The sequence below is a fragment of the Zootermopsis nevadensis genome, unplaced genomic scaffold (assembly GCF_977971745.1).
Source record: "Zootermopsis nevadensis isolate Lab colony 2312 unplaced genomic scaffold, Znev_1.0 Znev_ptg000083l, whole genome shotgun sequence".
NCBI classification, from domain to species: Eukaryota; Metazoa; Arthropoda; class Insecta; order Blattodea; family Termopsidae; genus Zootermopsis; species Zootermopsis nevadensis.
The window spans coordinates 183,740-198,514 of NW_028259214.1; the positions used below are offsets into that span (position 1 = coordinate 183,740).

A 14,775-nucleotide genomic window follows, 5' to 3' on the forward strand; every position below is an offset into this window, starting at 1 on the left:
AGTTTCTTTTAGGTTAGTTTAGTTTAGTCCAGTCCAATTTAGTTTCTTTTAGGTTAGTTTAGTTTAGTCCAGTCCAATTTAGTTTCCTTTAGGTTAGTTTAGTTTAGTCCAGTCCAATTTAGTTTCCTTTAGGTTAGTTTAGTTTAGTCCAGTCCAATTTAGTTTCTGTTAGGTTAGTTTAGTTTAGTCCAGTCCAATTTAGTTTCCTTTAGGTTAGTTTAGTTTAGTCCAGTCCAATTTAGTTTCTTTTAGGTTAGTTTAGTTTAGTCCAGTCCAATTTAGTTTCCTTTAGGTTAGTTTAGTTTAGTCCAGTCCAATTTAGTTTCCTTTAGGTTAGTTTAGTTTAGTCCAGTCCAATTTAGTTTCTTTTAGGTTAGTTTAGTTTAGTCCAGTCCAATTTAGTTTCCTTTAGGTTAGTTTAGTTTAGTCCAGTCCAATTTAGTTTCCTTTAGGTTAGTTTAGTTTAGTCCAGTCCAATTTAGTTTCTTTTAGGTTAGTTTAGTTTAGTCCAGTCCAATTTAGTTTCCTTTAGGTTAGTTTAGTTTAGTCCAGTTCAATTTAGTTTCTTTTAGGTTAGTTTAGTTTAGTCCAGTCCAATTTAGTTTCCTTTAGGTTAGTTTAGTTTAGTCCAGTCCAATTTAGTTTCCTTTAGGTTAGTTTAGTTTAGTCCAGTCCAATTTAGTTTCTTTTAGGTTAGTTTAGTTTAGTCCAGTCCAATTTAGTTTCCTTTAGGTTAGTTTAGTTTAGTCCAGTCCAATTTAGTTTCTTTTAGGTTAGTTTAGTTTAGTCCAGTCCAATTTAGTTTCTTTTAGGTTAGTTTAGTTTAGTCCAGTCCAATTTAGTTTCCTTTAGGTTAGTTTAGTTTAGTCCAGTCCAATTTAGTTTCCTTTAGGTTAGTTTAGTTTAGTCCAGTCCAATTTAGTTTCCTTTAGGTTAGTTTAGTTTGGTCCAGCCCAATTTAGTTTATTTTAGGTTAGTCCAATCCAATTTAGTGTCTGTTAGATTAGGTTATGTTAGGCGGAATACAGCAGAGGAGTTACGCTTATAAAGTATAACATTTTGTACACTTTATGCTGATTTCGCCTATGTCATTACCCCTCTTCCAATAATTTCCTCTCGGGGCTAAGTGGGGCTGGCCCAAGTAAAACTTTGAGAACGAAGAGCTTATCCCTGCATTCTGACAGAGGCCCAGTCTGCACATGTCAACGGGTATTATGCTATAACCCCTTCATTATCCCCACCCCATTTAAAAGTACAGGGTTATTGATGCTTGCATTGCGTGTCATTTATCTTCCTTTTGGCCCCACCCTACCATTCTCCCCCATTAGAATTTTTGAATCTCTCTCACTCTATCATCTAGATCTTGACCACACTGCAACACAATACCTCCTCATATGAAATTCAGTAGTTTTTGTACTGTCTCAAAATTTAACCGATGCATTGTTCATTTTCGAAGACGTTAGCCTGTAAATCTATAGCTAAGAGATATGAAGTGAAAAATACGAGCAGCTTTCTCCTTTTGTAAAGGTATAGCAGCTTTTCGAAAATATAAGGTCGTCTAAATAATTTAACAGGACTCTGAATTTCTTTCGTGCAATCCCTGTCAAGCAATACAAAAAAGATATCCTGTTAATAACCTCTAAAGAAGTAACATCGTTTAAAAAGTAAAACATTGCTAACTAATCAAATGTCTATACTTATATTTGTATTGTAGACTCATTTACGCAAGCGATATAAATAAAGTCACCCATTTTCTTGTACCAAACAATTCGTCTCTATAAATTATATACTACAACGTTTTGTCATATTTCTCTACTACTCGCTTATAAATGAAACAAGCAAGCTCAAAACACTTCAGTTTTTGAATAATACAAAAATGCTTTAATTTATTTATTTAGTTCGTTTGCAATTCTGTTTGTCATTCTACGGTTATTATTTTTATTATTATTACGTATTTATTGGTCGCTTATTTTAACGACGCTACCAGTATCTCACACAACAAATTAATTTAAATACCGGTTCAAAGATACGAAAGTCCTTATATTTAGTATACTTCAATTATGGTACAGTTCGGCTTATCGTTGTCTCAAACTAAGTGAGCTGCCTCCAATTTCTACATATCAGTCAGTTCTGATAAAGTTTACTCCATACTTTAGTCAACAAAACCTTCTACCAATAGACCTGGAATCGGGAAGCAAGTTATTTGACAAATACAATCTTTATTTTTCATTCGTATTTAAGGACAAATCGCTGAAACAAGTAGGTCCCATGTTCACGTGGAATTTTACTCAATTTAATTTACCGAATACACCCTTAGATGCTTTATAGTTTTACCACTGTTCTCCACCTCTGGTATTTAAAGGGCTGTGTTACCCTTTGTGTTTATATAACCGTTTCTCCTTGGTTTAGAATGTAGGCCACAGAAATCACGATTTGATTTTTTGTATTGTACCAAAACATCCTGTATAGTGGGATACTGACAAATACAGGTCACAGTTGAGATCGTATATCAAAGCGAACGGATAAAAAAACACCACTGGAGAGCAAAGTCTGGAGAAGACGACGGTAAGGCCAATTTTCAATCACGGCAAGCGCTACGGTTGGCAAATCCTTATTCCTTAAGAAGAATAAAGAAACTCGACCACTTTGAGAATGGCTGAAAAATATGAAAAACTGCACAGTGATGTTGACGCGAGATTTTTTCTGTCAGGAAAACACATTTGTTTGTATTGCAAATATAATGCAATGGACGTGTTCTATTTGTCTGAACCAAAGTTTAGAGTCAACAGAAAAGTGTAAACATCACTTCATTGTGTGCTGCATATTCGCCTGTTTGTGTTTGTGGCGAGGGTCTTCATTGTCATTGCATATCAAAGTAATATAAGTTAAACGAGAATGATAATAAAGTATAATAATAATAATAATAATAATAGTCCGTGCCGTAACAGCCCTCTGAGAGCCAAAGCCGACTAGTAATAAAGTATAAACCAAAGAATAAATCATAAACTTTGAACTGCAGCCTTTAAAATTAATACGGATCGTAATTTTTTTCGAGGTTGGTTGTCGTATATCGGAAAATAAACATGATAGAAGAATGCCACTAAGAACAAACTTATTGGCTTCTTGCTGTTGGCAAACACGTAAATAAATTAATTGAATTGAATTAATTGAATTGATAATATTTCATAAAAACTGTCATAACCCCCCAAAATTGTCCTGAGTTCGAATTTTGTTGAGGCTGGTTTATGTAGCTTGGAAAATGTTCTTTATTTCGAAGAGGATATTACAGAAACGGAGGCCGCAATACTGAAACACTATCCTGGGTTTCAATCTCGTTGAAGATGTTTGGTTTCCGGATAATTCAATTACTAATTGTAGTGTTCTGCATCAACATCCAGAAGGCTAGTTAATAATAATAATAATAATAATTCGGATGTGGGCCCTAGAGGCGCTGGGAGTAGCACAAACCGTGGGGCCGTTCGCATGGTGTGGACGGACGATCTACGGCGTGGCCTTCTTGCGTGTCACGCCACCAGTGATCCTTCGCGGAGAGGATACATGGCACGGATGCATTCCCTTTGGTGCGAGATGCATCCTGAGCACTCCAGTCTCTCGGAACAAAACCTGCGAGACTATGTGTACCATCTGCGAAGGAAAGGCTTTGACTTCAAGCCGCAAGATCCAGTTGCAGCTACGCCGCATAAAGCGGAAGAAATTAAAAATATCGCACCATGTCCCCCAGCTGCGACTGTTGATATCGACATTAAAACGCGGTTCTACCAATTGTTGAACTCCTGTGAATATCTGAAGGACAGGCAGCGAACAGTTCACCACAAGATATCGCTGCGGGCCAAACATCTGGCCGAAATGAACGAAATCTTAGATGAATTCCTAAAAGATGATTCTGATCTTCTTACTATCAATCGCGCCGTTTACGCTGCAGCCAGGTTATTAGTAACCCCAGCCCCGTTTAGGGTGGCAGAAAAAGCTGAGCAGCAAACAAAACGTCTGGACGCGAAGTTAAAGTTGGAAAGGCAACTGGTATCCAGAATTCACTGCGTGATTGAGTATGTAAACTCTGGTCGGAGATTTACCACCAAGCTGAGGCTTATCGCCCGCTCTCTCAAGGCCAAGTATCACACACTGAACAAGAATACGCTGCTGACCATCAAGCAGCACTCTCTGGACAAAATACGGGCACTAACCGCGGACAGGAAGAAGTTAGTGAAACGTTATAGGGCCGTAAAGGAGAACACCATCTTTCGTGTATGCCCTTCCCGTCTCTTCAGCAAGAACACTCCAGTCGTTCATACCCCACCAACAGCAACGCAGGTCGAGTCATTCTGGAAGAAACTCTACGAAACTAGATTTCCGTTGAACATAGATTCTCCGGCCATTGGCCTCTTTAGGCAGTTCTGCGATCGCCATTTAGAGGATGATGATGTGCCCCTAGTGATCACCGAACAAGATGTGAAACGTGCCTTTACTGGCAAAAAGAATTTTTCTGCTCCTGGAATAGATGCCATCAATAATTTTTGGTGGAAAACTTTCACGAGCACACACAAACATTTATCTCGTATCTTTACATCTTTTTTGTGTGGTACAGAGCCCATTCCACCTTGGTTAACAGAAGGGCGCACCGTTCTTATTCCGAAGAAAGGAGATTTGTCTAATCCGGAAAACTACCGACCTATTACCTGTCTTAATACTGTATACAAGGCGTTCACCTCCATCTTGAACGAACGCATACTGCACCATATTGATCCTATCTGGAAAGAGGTATATGAGCAGCGGGGTTCGAAACGTGGCATTGCAGGTTGCAAGGACAATCTGTTGATTGACAGATGCATCTGTCAAGATGCGGTCCATTATAAGCGCAACCTGTCAATGGCCTGGGTGGACTACAAAAAAGCTTTTGACACAACTTCTCATGAGCTAATTGTCATCTTGCTCAAAGTGCTGAAAGTCCAACCTGACATAGTGAAATGCATTGAAAATCTACTACCGCTCTGGAAAACGCGCTTCATTCTAACATCTGGGAAGCGTGTAGTGTCAACCGAGTTGGTATGTTACCACCGCGGAGTGTTTCAAGGTGACAGCTTGAGCCCTCTTCTTTTCTGCATCACGCTACTTCCTCTTTCCGTTGTGCTAAGACGTGAACGTGGCTACATGTGCGGTGCACCGTCCATTCGTAGCCACAAAGTCACACACCTTTTTTATATGGATGACTTAAAACTTTATGCTGCCAGTGATAGTGGCATTCAAAGTGCACTGAACACCGTGCAAGTATACACTCAGGATATCGGCATGGAATTTGGATTGGACAAGTGTGCAGTTCTGCATTTGAAAAGGGGAAGAAATAGGGATTTCGGCGAAGACGTGCAACTCGTGGACGGAAGCATCATACACCATCTTGATGCCGAACAGTCCTATACATATCTTGGTGTGAGTGAGAGTCACGTCCAGGATGTCTCCAAGGTCAAAGAGGCTCTGTGCAGCAAGTATAGACACACCCTACGACAGATTTGGAGTTCCGAACTCTCTGGTAGAAACAAAGTCACTGCCACCAACATGCTTGCTGTTCCGATCCTGCTCTATACTTTTGGAGCAATGAAGTGGACAGTTAACGAGTTGAAAAACCTGGACAGGGCCACCAGAAAAATGATGACCATGCACCGAAGTCTTCACCCTAAATCTTCTGTCCAACGCATATACCTCCCGCGTCATCTTGGAGGTAGAGGTCTCTTGGGTCTGGAGAATCTTCACAACAGGATAGTTCTGGGCACAGCTCATTCCATCATTAATAGCTCTGACCCCCTTTTGACATTCGTATGTTCGCATGAGTCTGCGGGTGTAGGGGCGTTTATATTTCAGGCGGCAAAGAGAGCAGCAAATGACCTCGGACTTGACTTCGACACCAGCTCAGTTGTACAGCGAAGACAGTTGCCCCTCTTGACACTGACGTCAGATCAATTCAAGGGCACTGTTAAGAAGGCTGAGCAAACTTTGTTGCTCAAACAACATGCAGATAAACCCATGCATGGGGCCTTCTTCAAAAATGTAGAAAAAATGGGCTTGTCAAAAGACCTGACGTTCGCCTTTCTACGGTCGGCTGGACTAAAGTCTGAAACCGAGGGTTTCATCTTAGCGTGCCAAGATGGTGTTGTAAACACACTTGTGTACCGCCGAATGGTGATGGGTGTGGGGGTAGTGGATACTGTCTGCAGGGCATGCCGAATGCAACCAGAGACGTTGATGCATCTTTTGTCGGCATGTAAACATTATGCCAGCTGCGCCTACATTCATCGACATAACGCTGCTTTACGTATACTCTACTACCACCTGAGACACTTTTACGGCATAGATAAGACACCCGTTTTGCCGTACGCTCCTGGGGACATTGAGTCCGTCGTTGAGAACGACAAATGTAAAATTTATTGGAACTATTCGTTCCCCACTACCAGGCAGTTAACAGCCACTAAACCTGACATCGTTCTCATCGATGCCTCTGGATGCACCATATATGTCATCGAGTTTTCGGCCCCGGCTGAAACCAACATAGTTGTGAAGGAGGCTGAAAAACGGACCAAGTATCAAGACCTTGTGTTTGAGCTAAGACAGCTGTACCCAGGATTCACTGTCAAATTAATCGTCCTTATAATTGGAGTTCTTGGAGGAGTCAAGTCGTCGCTGCTGGCTAACATCAAGCTCATTCCGGCATGCCAGCGTAACGCTGAAGCATTACTCAGCCGGATGCAAAAGGCCGTGCTTCTTGGGTCGCTACTGCGTGCGCACGACCCCAACTCACTGTAGCCGCCTATCTCGTGGTGCAAGCATCCGAGTTATGACGGCAACACGCCTGAAGTTTTTGGCTGCTTGTGGACCAATTAAACAATTCATAATAATAATAATAAACTCGAAACAGTAATAACAACAACAACAATTATAGGAATAAATCTTTCCTCTTCTTTTCTTCTTCGAGAAAGTACTTACTTAGTCCATCAATGTCTACGATTTCTTCATCACCTTCAGAAATGTGCGTATGTCGAATGCAAATTCCAGCCGCAGGACCTCGCTGGTCAGTGGGTTGTCTGGACGCAAAAAAATGTCTACTGACAGTCCGCAGGCTTAGTCGGCGCTTACTCAGTTGTGCGCGCTTTTCGGAACCAGATCCATTCTGCTTTTTTGTCATGTGATAAAAAACTTTTACGGTGACTGACATAAACAAAGTCTTGTCGGACCATCAGCCGTGTCACTTGGTTGGGAATCGACGACGTTCAATGAACTAACACGGCATTTTCAGAGACGATTTTATTGAGATCCATACTAATTTCGGACCAGAAATGTCTCTTATTGTGTCCCTTCAGATGTTAGGACATTGCTGGGACGTGCCTCGCCCTGTCTTCCCATCACGAGCACGGTAAGCAACAGCCAACGTGAAATTCTGTTGAGGCCGATGCCACCTTAATCCACTGGCCCGAAAATATCGCTGGTCAGACTGCAAACATCACGCCGACGAATGTCAGTGGGCTGCTCGTCACAGTTCTTGTCCGCTTGATGCGATGCCGACCGAAGACGCACATTTGTCGGCGCTCTGGGAAATAGTAAGCATGTATCCGTTTCGTGGCGTGCGTCTTCTTGGAAGTCGCTATCTTAAGGATCACAGGTGCACATATATTATGTAGACTCTGACGCTGAATGTGTGCATTGACATCAACTGTATTTCTTTAAGACTCATTTTGCTATTTTTCTCCGTGTTTACCAAGGCGTCTCTCCCTTTTAGGTGGCGAAATATTTGTTTACTTTTTCTAAGAATTTCGGCCGTGACGTCATGTGAGTGACTTAATTTGATAGGTTGGAGCCGTTGTTGGGTATCCCAAGAAAATGGAGTCGCACGAGACTGATTCCTCCTTTGGGAGTGTAAGGTGGAGGCACCCACTCTCATTATATGACTTATCGTATCTGTTCTTCTGCTATGGCAGAAGGCGTCTTCCGGAGCACGCTCTCTCTCTCTCTCTCTCCCTCTCTCTCTCCCTGTGTATACATCAACCAATTTCATTTTCCTGGCACATCCATGCAGTCTCTCAGTTTCCTAGATGAGTTTCTGGCAAAGGGAATGAAAACCAAAACACGACTGCAGCAACATCTCGCCTTGCCTCGCGTCTTCCTTTTCATTAACTTGTCTCTCCTCTTTTCTACTCCTTCATCATATTTCTGTAGCGTCTTTTTCTGTGTGTCGAGGTTTTTAGTAAGTTCTCCTTCTTCATTTCATCTTTTGCCCTGGAAAAATATAATATATATGGTGAAGGTTCTTATGGAGTTTTGTGCAGACTTCTTGAATGCTGATTAATGTGGCGTTGGTAGCGGGCCGGGAGTATGAAGGATCAGAATAGCCAATATCCAGATCATTCACGACTCCGTGAACTTCATTATCGGGCTCGGATGACACGGATGGCTTCCAGGCAGCCGAATCTTAAACACGCTTCAGTTAAGAAATGCGAAGACCTATCACACGCTACGAAATGTTCAGATGAATAGTTAGTTTAAATATACGAAGAAGCTAATATGATTGACGTGTGGCGTTTAAAAGTCTCAATAGAAAAGAAGGTTTACGCGACGTGGACTTCGATGTCTGTTTATTGCAGGATTAACCGCGGGTCCCATTGCATTTCTTCTGTGCCTTTGTACGCTGGGTTACCTCATTGGGTGTCTTTGTACGTACACAAGGCTCTTGAAAGGAATCATCGATCCCCGACTGCATGGTCCATTGTGTCTTCTAAGACATGGCGTCCCCCACTTGACAATTTAGCAGTAAATGCGAAACGCGACGAAAGAAACAGCATTTGCCCTGGGAAGTCAGATGAGCTTTTTAAAAATTGTTGGTTGAAAAATTGGGTACATGAATACAGTTTGAAGGATCGTTACTTCCAGTGTCAGATCCAGCCGTTTGGATACTTTGTTCTTTCTTTGCTTGTAGCATCATCCTACCAGGTAGGTCGGTTGGGAAACTTGAATTCATATTATATCACGACGTATCATCCATCGTCTGAATTTCTTATCAATGCAAGTGTGCAGAAAGCTTCTTTGTTTTGCGACGTGTTCGCCAGGACATCTTTTCGGGGAACACTTGCTACCACACCGTTCAGAATCTTTGTCTTCCCGGCTGCTGTCTTAAAAAACTTTGATTAAAATATACGAAATTATAATTTTACCGAAAGATGACTGTCTTCTGAGATTTTGCACCGTGTACTCTAGTAGAAGTTTGCCGACTATTTAGAGGTGCTTCCTCTCTCCATCATCGCCCTGATGACGGACGCAGTAGGCACCCCTGAAACGTCGGCAAACTTCTACCAGACTTCGCGTCTCAGCATCCCAGAAGTATTCTTTATACTCCTCTGTGAGAGCCCTAATCTTACCTATAATTTTACCTGTTGTTTAGTATGTTTCTGTACTTCGTTTTGCGGTGTGTCGGAGCGTAATCAATAATTCGTGCGTTATGGTTTGCAGGTGATAGTAATGTACCCGCGACCCAACATCTACACGTGCACAGTTCGTGTCTGGCTGAGAGAAATTGGTTTCTCGCTGAAGACATGGAGGTAAGAACTTGAAGGGAAAATCTGTATCGAGCAGCCAAATTTGCCACGGGCGAGTGTTGACGTATATGCAGTCTGTTCCAAAATTTTCACAAACAATCTACAATCTTGCATTGCCTCCCCAGGTTTTGCTACGTGTTTCATATTTTATAATTGTATGGAAAACTAGCCCTTACATGCGGTAATAAAATGGTGATTTCACGCAAGACGCCTGTTTGCTGCGTTTGTATCAGTGCGTCATAAAATATGCTGGCACCTGGCAGAAAGCCCCGAGAAAGTTTCTGGTAACGTGCACTTACAGTACCAGGTTGTTTTGTTTGTGTATGTGTTGTTATCGACTATAGATTTATTATCTTTTACTTTCTTTTGTTAGTTAATACATAAAATTTATATCAGGTAAAGTCAGTAGGACTTAATGAAGTCTGCATCTTATTTTAAGCGGGTATTTCTTAAAAATGAGCTGCAAAATTATGTGAAATTTTATTTGGGATGAATGGGGAACAGGGGCTGCATTAGAGAAATTTATATAAATAATTTTTTGCTATAATACATTTAATAGAAATCTTGTGAGAAAATGTTTAGTTAAATATGCAGATGGACAAACATGGTCTTGCGCATTCATTTTGCACACTTTGCATAGAGAATATCCACATCGTCTTAACGTAAACGTGGTTTTATTCCAGGAAGGATTTCCGTGATTTTCCGAGTGAGGTTAGCCAAAGCTGTGAACATCACAGGTCCGGACCTTCTGAAGAGACTTGGAGTGATCGTCACCATTTTCAGCGTGTTCCTGGTGATACGAACGCTTGTGATCGTGGGGACAACAGCTGACGATCTGAAAGCGTTTCTTTGCCGCACAGACTGGTGGGATCATTCCTTCACCACACGTGAGTATTAGAATTTAGTTGTATACTGTATGAAAACAAATTAACTTTCTTCATTGTTCTGAATCTTGTGACCGGAATCCATGAATGCCTGTTTTGCGACTGATTGCACGTGACACAACCACCCTTTCGGCATATGCATTTTTCCTTTTCAGATGCTTCTCAACACGTGTGTAACTGAGTGTTATTCCTCTTGTTCTAAATATTTGTCAGTGTGAGAAGAAGTTGGTGGTATATTAGGATGAAACTTATTCATAGTATCTTCAGCTTGTGGGAGACCACGCGAGAGATCATTTGACGAATTAAGTAAACATTTTCTACGAAGGTGGTCATAGATCGCTTTTGTACTTTAAAGCCTACCCACAATAACATTGGCGGAGATACGGAAAACCGTGTAGGAAACTACTTAATGTGTAGGATAAAATCGCGTTGTGACGGATAAATTCTGCCCACTAGACGCAATATTTCTCGCGTAGAGTTCATGCGGGATTGTGACTAGTAGATGCGTTCGTGATTCTACCGTTGATATTTCATTGGATACATCCGAGTAATGATGGTGAATCTTATATATATATATATATATATATATATATATATTGAAAACAAATACACTGTTTACTCTTCGTATTTTTATGAAAATATTAATATCCATGCCACCCTTCCTGTCTTTATTTCCGGAAAAATAAAACAATTTTCACAAAGAATATTTTAATAAATTGGAAGAATTGACTTAATAAAGTCATTGTCTCTCGCCTTTTCTTATTTGTTTAATGACTAAAGATTTTCGATATGTGTTTTATAGTCAAGACAGGAGAAAGTGGAATCAAATGGAAGGGATGGGAAGTGTGCATAAAATTATTTTTGTGGAACCTAAAGATGAAGAAATTCGGAATGTGGGCGTTTTTCTTTATTTTTCTATTTTCTTTGAAGCCGAAGCTCTTCCGAGTAATATTTAAACATTCAGTTCCTACCTCAAAGAAGCCACATCCCGTCTTCATGATAAAGATAAGTTGATTAATGCTGTTTAGTAAAAGTAATGAAATAATTGGCTGAGAGAGTAAAATTAAGAGTTATTAATGAAGATTGTAAAAAGTATGATGTAAGGTTTTCATCTTGATTAATCTGGCTTAAGAAAGGATTCGCTGGCGGGCTGTTACTTTTACATTAATGAACAATCTGCTTTCACAAAATGCTGTGTTGTTGTTTGTTTTTTTTAAACTCAACATGTGTTATTGTCTTGAGAGTTCCGTAGTGGTGTTCAAACAATCTTGCTGATGAACTGCACTCCTGAGCAGGTTGAATGCGGTCAGTTTGTTTAATAGGCTAGTAATAAAAATGCTAGCACATCGGGTCACTAATTTAATTTTTCGAGGTCAGATTAGTCTGTGATCGTCCGGGTCTCCGGAGTTCATTAGAAGCTAGACAAGACAGACATATTATAAACGAATAAATCTTCTATTTCTGTAATAGAAATAATTGGTACGTTTTATACAAGTAAGGCGTATTCGATGTTCTAACTCTCCGTGAAATGGTGAAAGTGTTCGCTACGCCAATGCATAAACACCACAAAAACAGATTGAGGGAGGAATTCCGGTAGGACAAAGAGGAGCGATTTAGTGGCCTGGTAGGTTTGTCCCCGCAGGACTTCTTCAACTTCAACCGGTCGCAATCGCCTTACCATTATCGGGTGCTATACCAAACTTCCATCGTTCCACGCTCTTTGTGTGCCCCCCATCTCAAGCTTCTTTCTGTTATTACAGAACTTCAACAGTGACTCCGGTGAAAGATAAATTGAACGCGCCTGAAGAACGGGAGGGACCAAGTCCAATCTCACGCACAAAACTAGATTTCTAGAATATTCAAACAACTTCTAGGTTACGGTAACCTAATATTGATCCCGATAGTAAGAAATCTGCGCATCATTATGCTTCACAAACCAGTTCAAGTTATCTCCTGCATCATTATTGATGAAACTTTATATTGATTTTCTTGCGAATTTAGTTTTGGTTTGAACTTGACAACTCCTCCCGCTTTACGCTAAACTAAAATGAAATTCCTCTAAAAGTTTTCAGTGCGCGAATTATTTCTGCAGAATATGACATTAAGATGTCTGACAAGTTCCTTAAACATTTCTCGGTGCGGTGTACGGTTAACGAAATACTCTCAGTGAAGTGCCGTCTCTGCGGCTTCCCGACTAAGGAATCTGTTGGTGCATGTAGTGTGGTCGCCGAAATTTGCAGTAGCATACTTGATTCTGCAGTAATGAATTTGTATTTGCACACAGATTAACATTAAGTTACACGATTTGTGAAGAATCGCAAAGAATACGTTTGTGGGACACGGGCCTTCTGAAGCCTAGTGAGATTGTGCTGCCCAAGTCTTTATTTTTGTGTCCCACCTGCCCCAAACCCGAGGCCTCACACTATTTATTCGTTGCGTTTGGTGTGTGCTGTGTATTTGTACTTATTTTCGTGATATTTTTGCCGATTTTTCTTAATGTAATTTATTTATTTTTGTATCCTAAAAGCTTTAATTTCATTTGTATTGATTCTATTACAATTGTATTGCCTAACAAAATCTCCTTATTTATGACCATAATGAGGAACACAACACAGAACAGGGAGAAGCCAGTCGTCTAGATTTTATTCGGTGTTCTCCACGCTCTAGCGTGGGCCTCTTCAGGTTGTCTTCCTCGTCGGTCGCGTTTCTTTGCAGAGGTACTTAACCTGTATGAGCTGGGATGAAGTTAGAGCAATAATGATCAAATACGTTACAATGATCTCTGATAACACCAACGCAACAGCGACCTACGTGAAGAACATCTCATCGTTGTATTGTCAGTGTGGGTACATAAAGGCTATACCTTTAAATCTTGATTTTTATTTTCAAAAAGTGTCCTGGAATTCACTTTGAGAAGAGCTCTTGTTCTAGCGTTTTGGCTCTTGCTTTCGCCTTGATCACTCTCAGTGTTTGATCTGCTAAGTTTGAAGATACGTACAATCATATCCGGATGTAAGCTTCCGTTGTGACGTTTGAGGTTATCACAGCAATGAAAATTTGAATTTTGGGCGGCATAGTTTTGACGCCGTGTAGTCTCGTAGGCGGTTACCAATGTTTCGGAGGAAATAATTGCCTCCATCTTCAGATTGGGAGTGATGGATATGGAGGTGATAAGTTCTCTGAAACTTTATTTACCACTTACGCGGCGTCATGATCTTTAAATAGCATGATTCAGAACATTCATACATAGGGCCGTGTTCCCATTTTGCCAGGGAAGACCCTCAGAAATAGACTGGAATCTCCCATAGCCACTGAACTGCGGTATTCTGTCTCCAGTCCGTCGACTTCCTAGAATGCAACGGACCGACGTCTAGTGTTTTAATATTTGCATTTATTTGCAGGCATTTTTCGTGATGTGGACTAAACGCACGCAGTCTCCGTTCTGATAGGACACATTTAATTTCCAATTCATTCGCCATATGTCTCATCAGTTTCCTCTCCACTATTTATTCGATTAAAAATAAATCTGAGTGGGTGGGAACACACATGACGTGCGTTCAGACGTGTCCCTGCCAATTACGTGCTTCACAGGGTTTATTAGTAGCAGCCTCGAGCATTTTATAAAGCGTGGGCTGGTTGTTATACAGCCTCTCTACCTGATGGTGGAAATCGGATACCCGCCTTTCGGCGTTTGACGTCTTTTATCAGAATTCTTTTGATTTTCTGTTATTGTTGACTGTGACGGAACTTGACTATCGAATGAACTGCTGATAACTGAATCGATTTTCAGTAAGGTTACATGCTGGGTCTAGTCCAGAATTAATGTCGAATTGTTAAAATTATTGTGGCGTTTTTTCTCCCATGTGTTTTATATAAATGTTGAGATCAAAACATATAACAAAACAGTTTGCCTCTTATTTTTTTGTAGCGAGGAATGTAAATTCTTAATCTCGTCATTGTGCCTACGTTTCTCGGTCTCTGTACCTACTGTTTGAAAATACATGAAATATTGAACACTTGGAAACCCGTTTTAAATTTAAAATAATATGCTCCATTATTAGTATTGCGTCAGGTAATCAAATGAAAGTTTTTATTTCGCCAAACAAAGTTAATGTTAATTGAATTGCTAATTTGTTAATATTAATTTAAATTCATATATTGAAGTACGTGATGTTACGAAGATTCGGCAGGCCATTCACGAAGATCGACGACGTACCATCAACGACTTGTGCGACATTGTTGGGATAGGCTATGGGACCTGTCAGCTGATTCTAAAGGAAGAACTCCACATGCGACGC

The 14,775-nt window shown here is 40.6% G+C and overlaps 1 protein-coding gene across 1 annotated transcript in view; it reads left to right on the forward strand.

Moving 5' to 3' along the window:
- Positions 1-3,434: 3,434 nt before the first annotated feature.
- LOC147870907 (uncharacterized) overlaps positions 3,435-14,775 on the forward strand; it is an 85,882-nt gene continuing 74,541 nt past the window's right edge. The window contains exons 1-3 of the mRNA XM_087341630.1: positions 3,435-7,604; positions 9,508-9,596; positions 10,277-10,480. Coding sequence (XP_087197756.1) covers positions 3,484-6,813 — 3,330 coding nt within the window. The 5' untranslated portion in view covers positions 3,435-3,483 and the 3' untranslated portion in view covers positions 6,814-7,604; positions 9,508-9,596; positions 10,277-10,480. The remainder of the gene's footprint in view (positions 7,605-9,507; positions 9,597-10,276; positions 10,481-14,775) is intronic.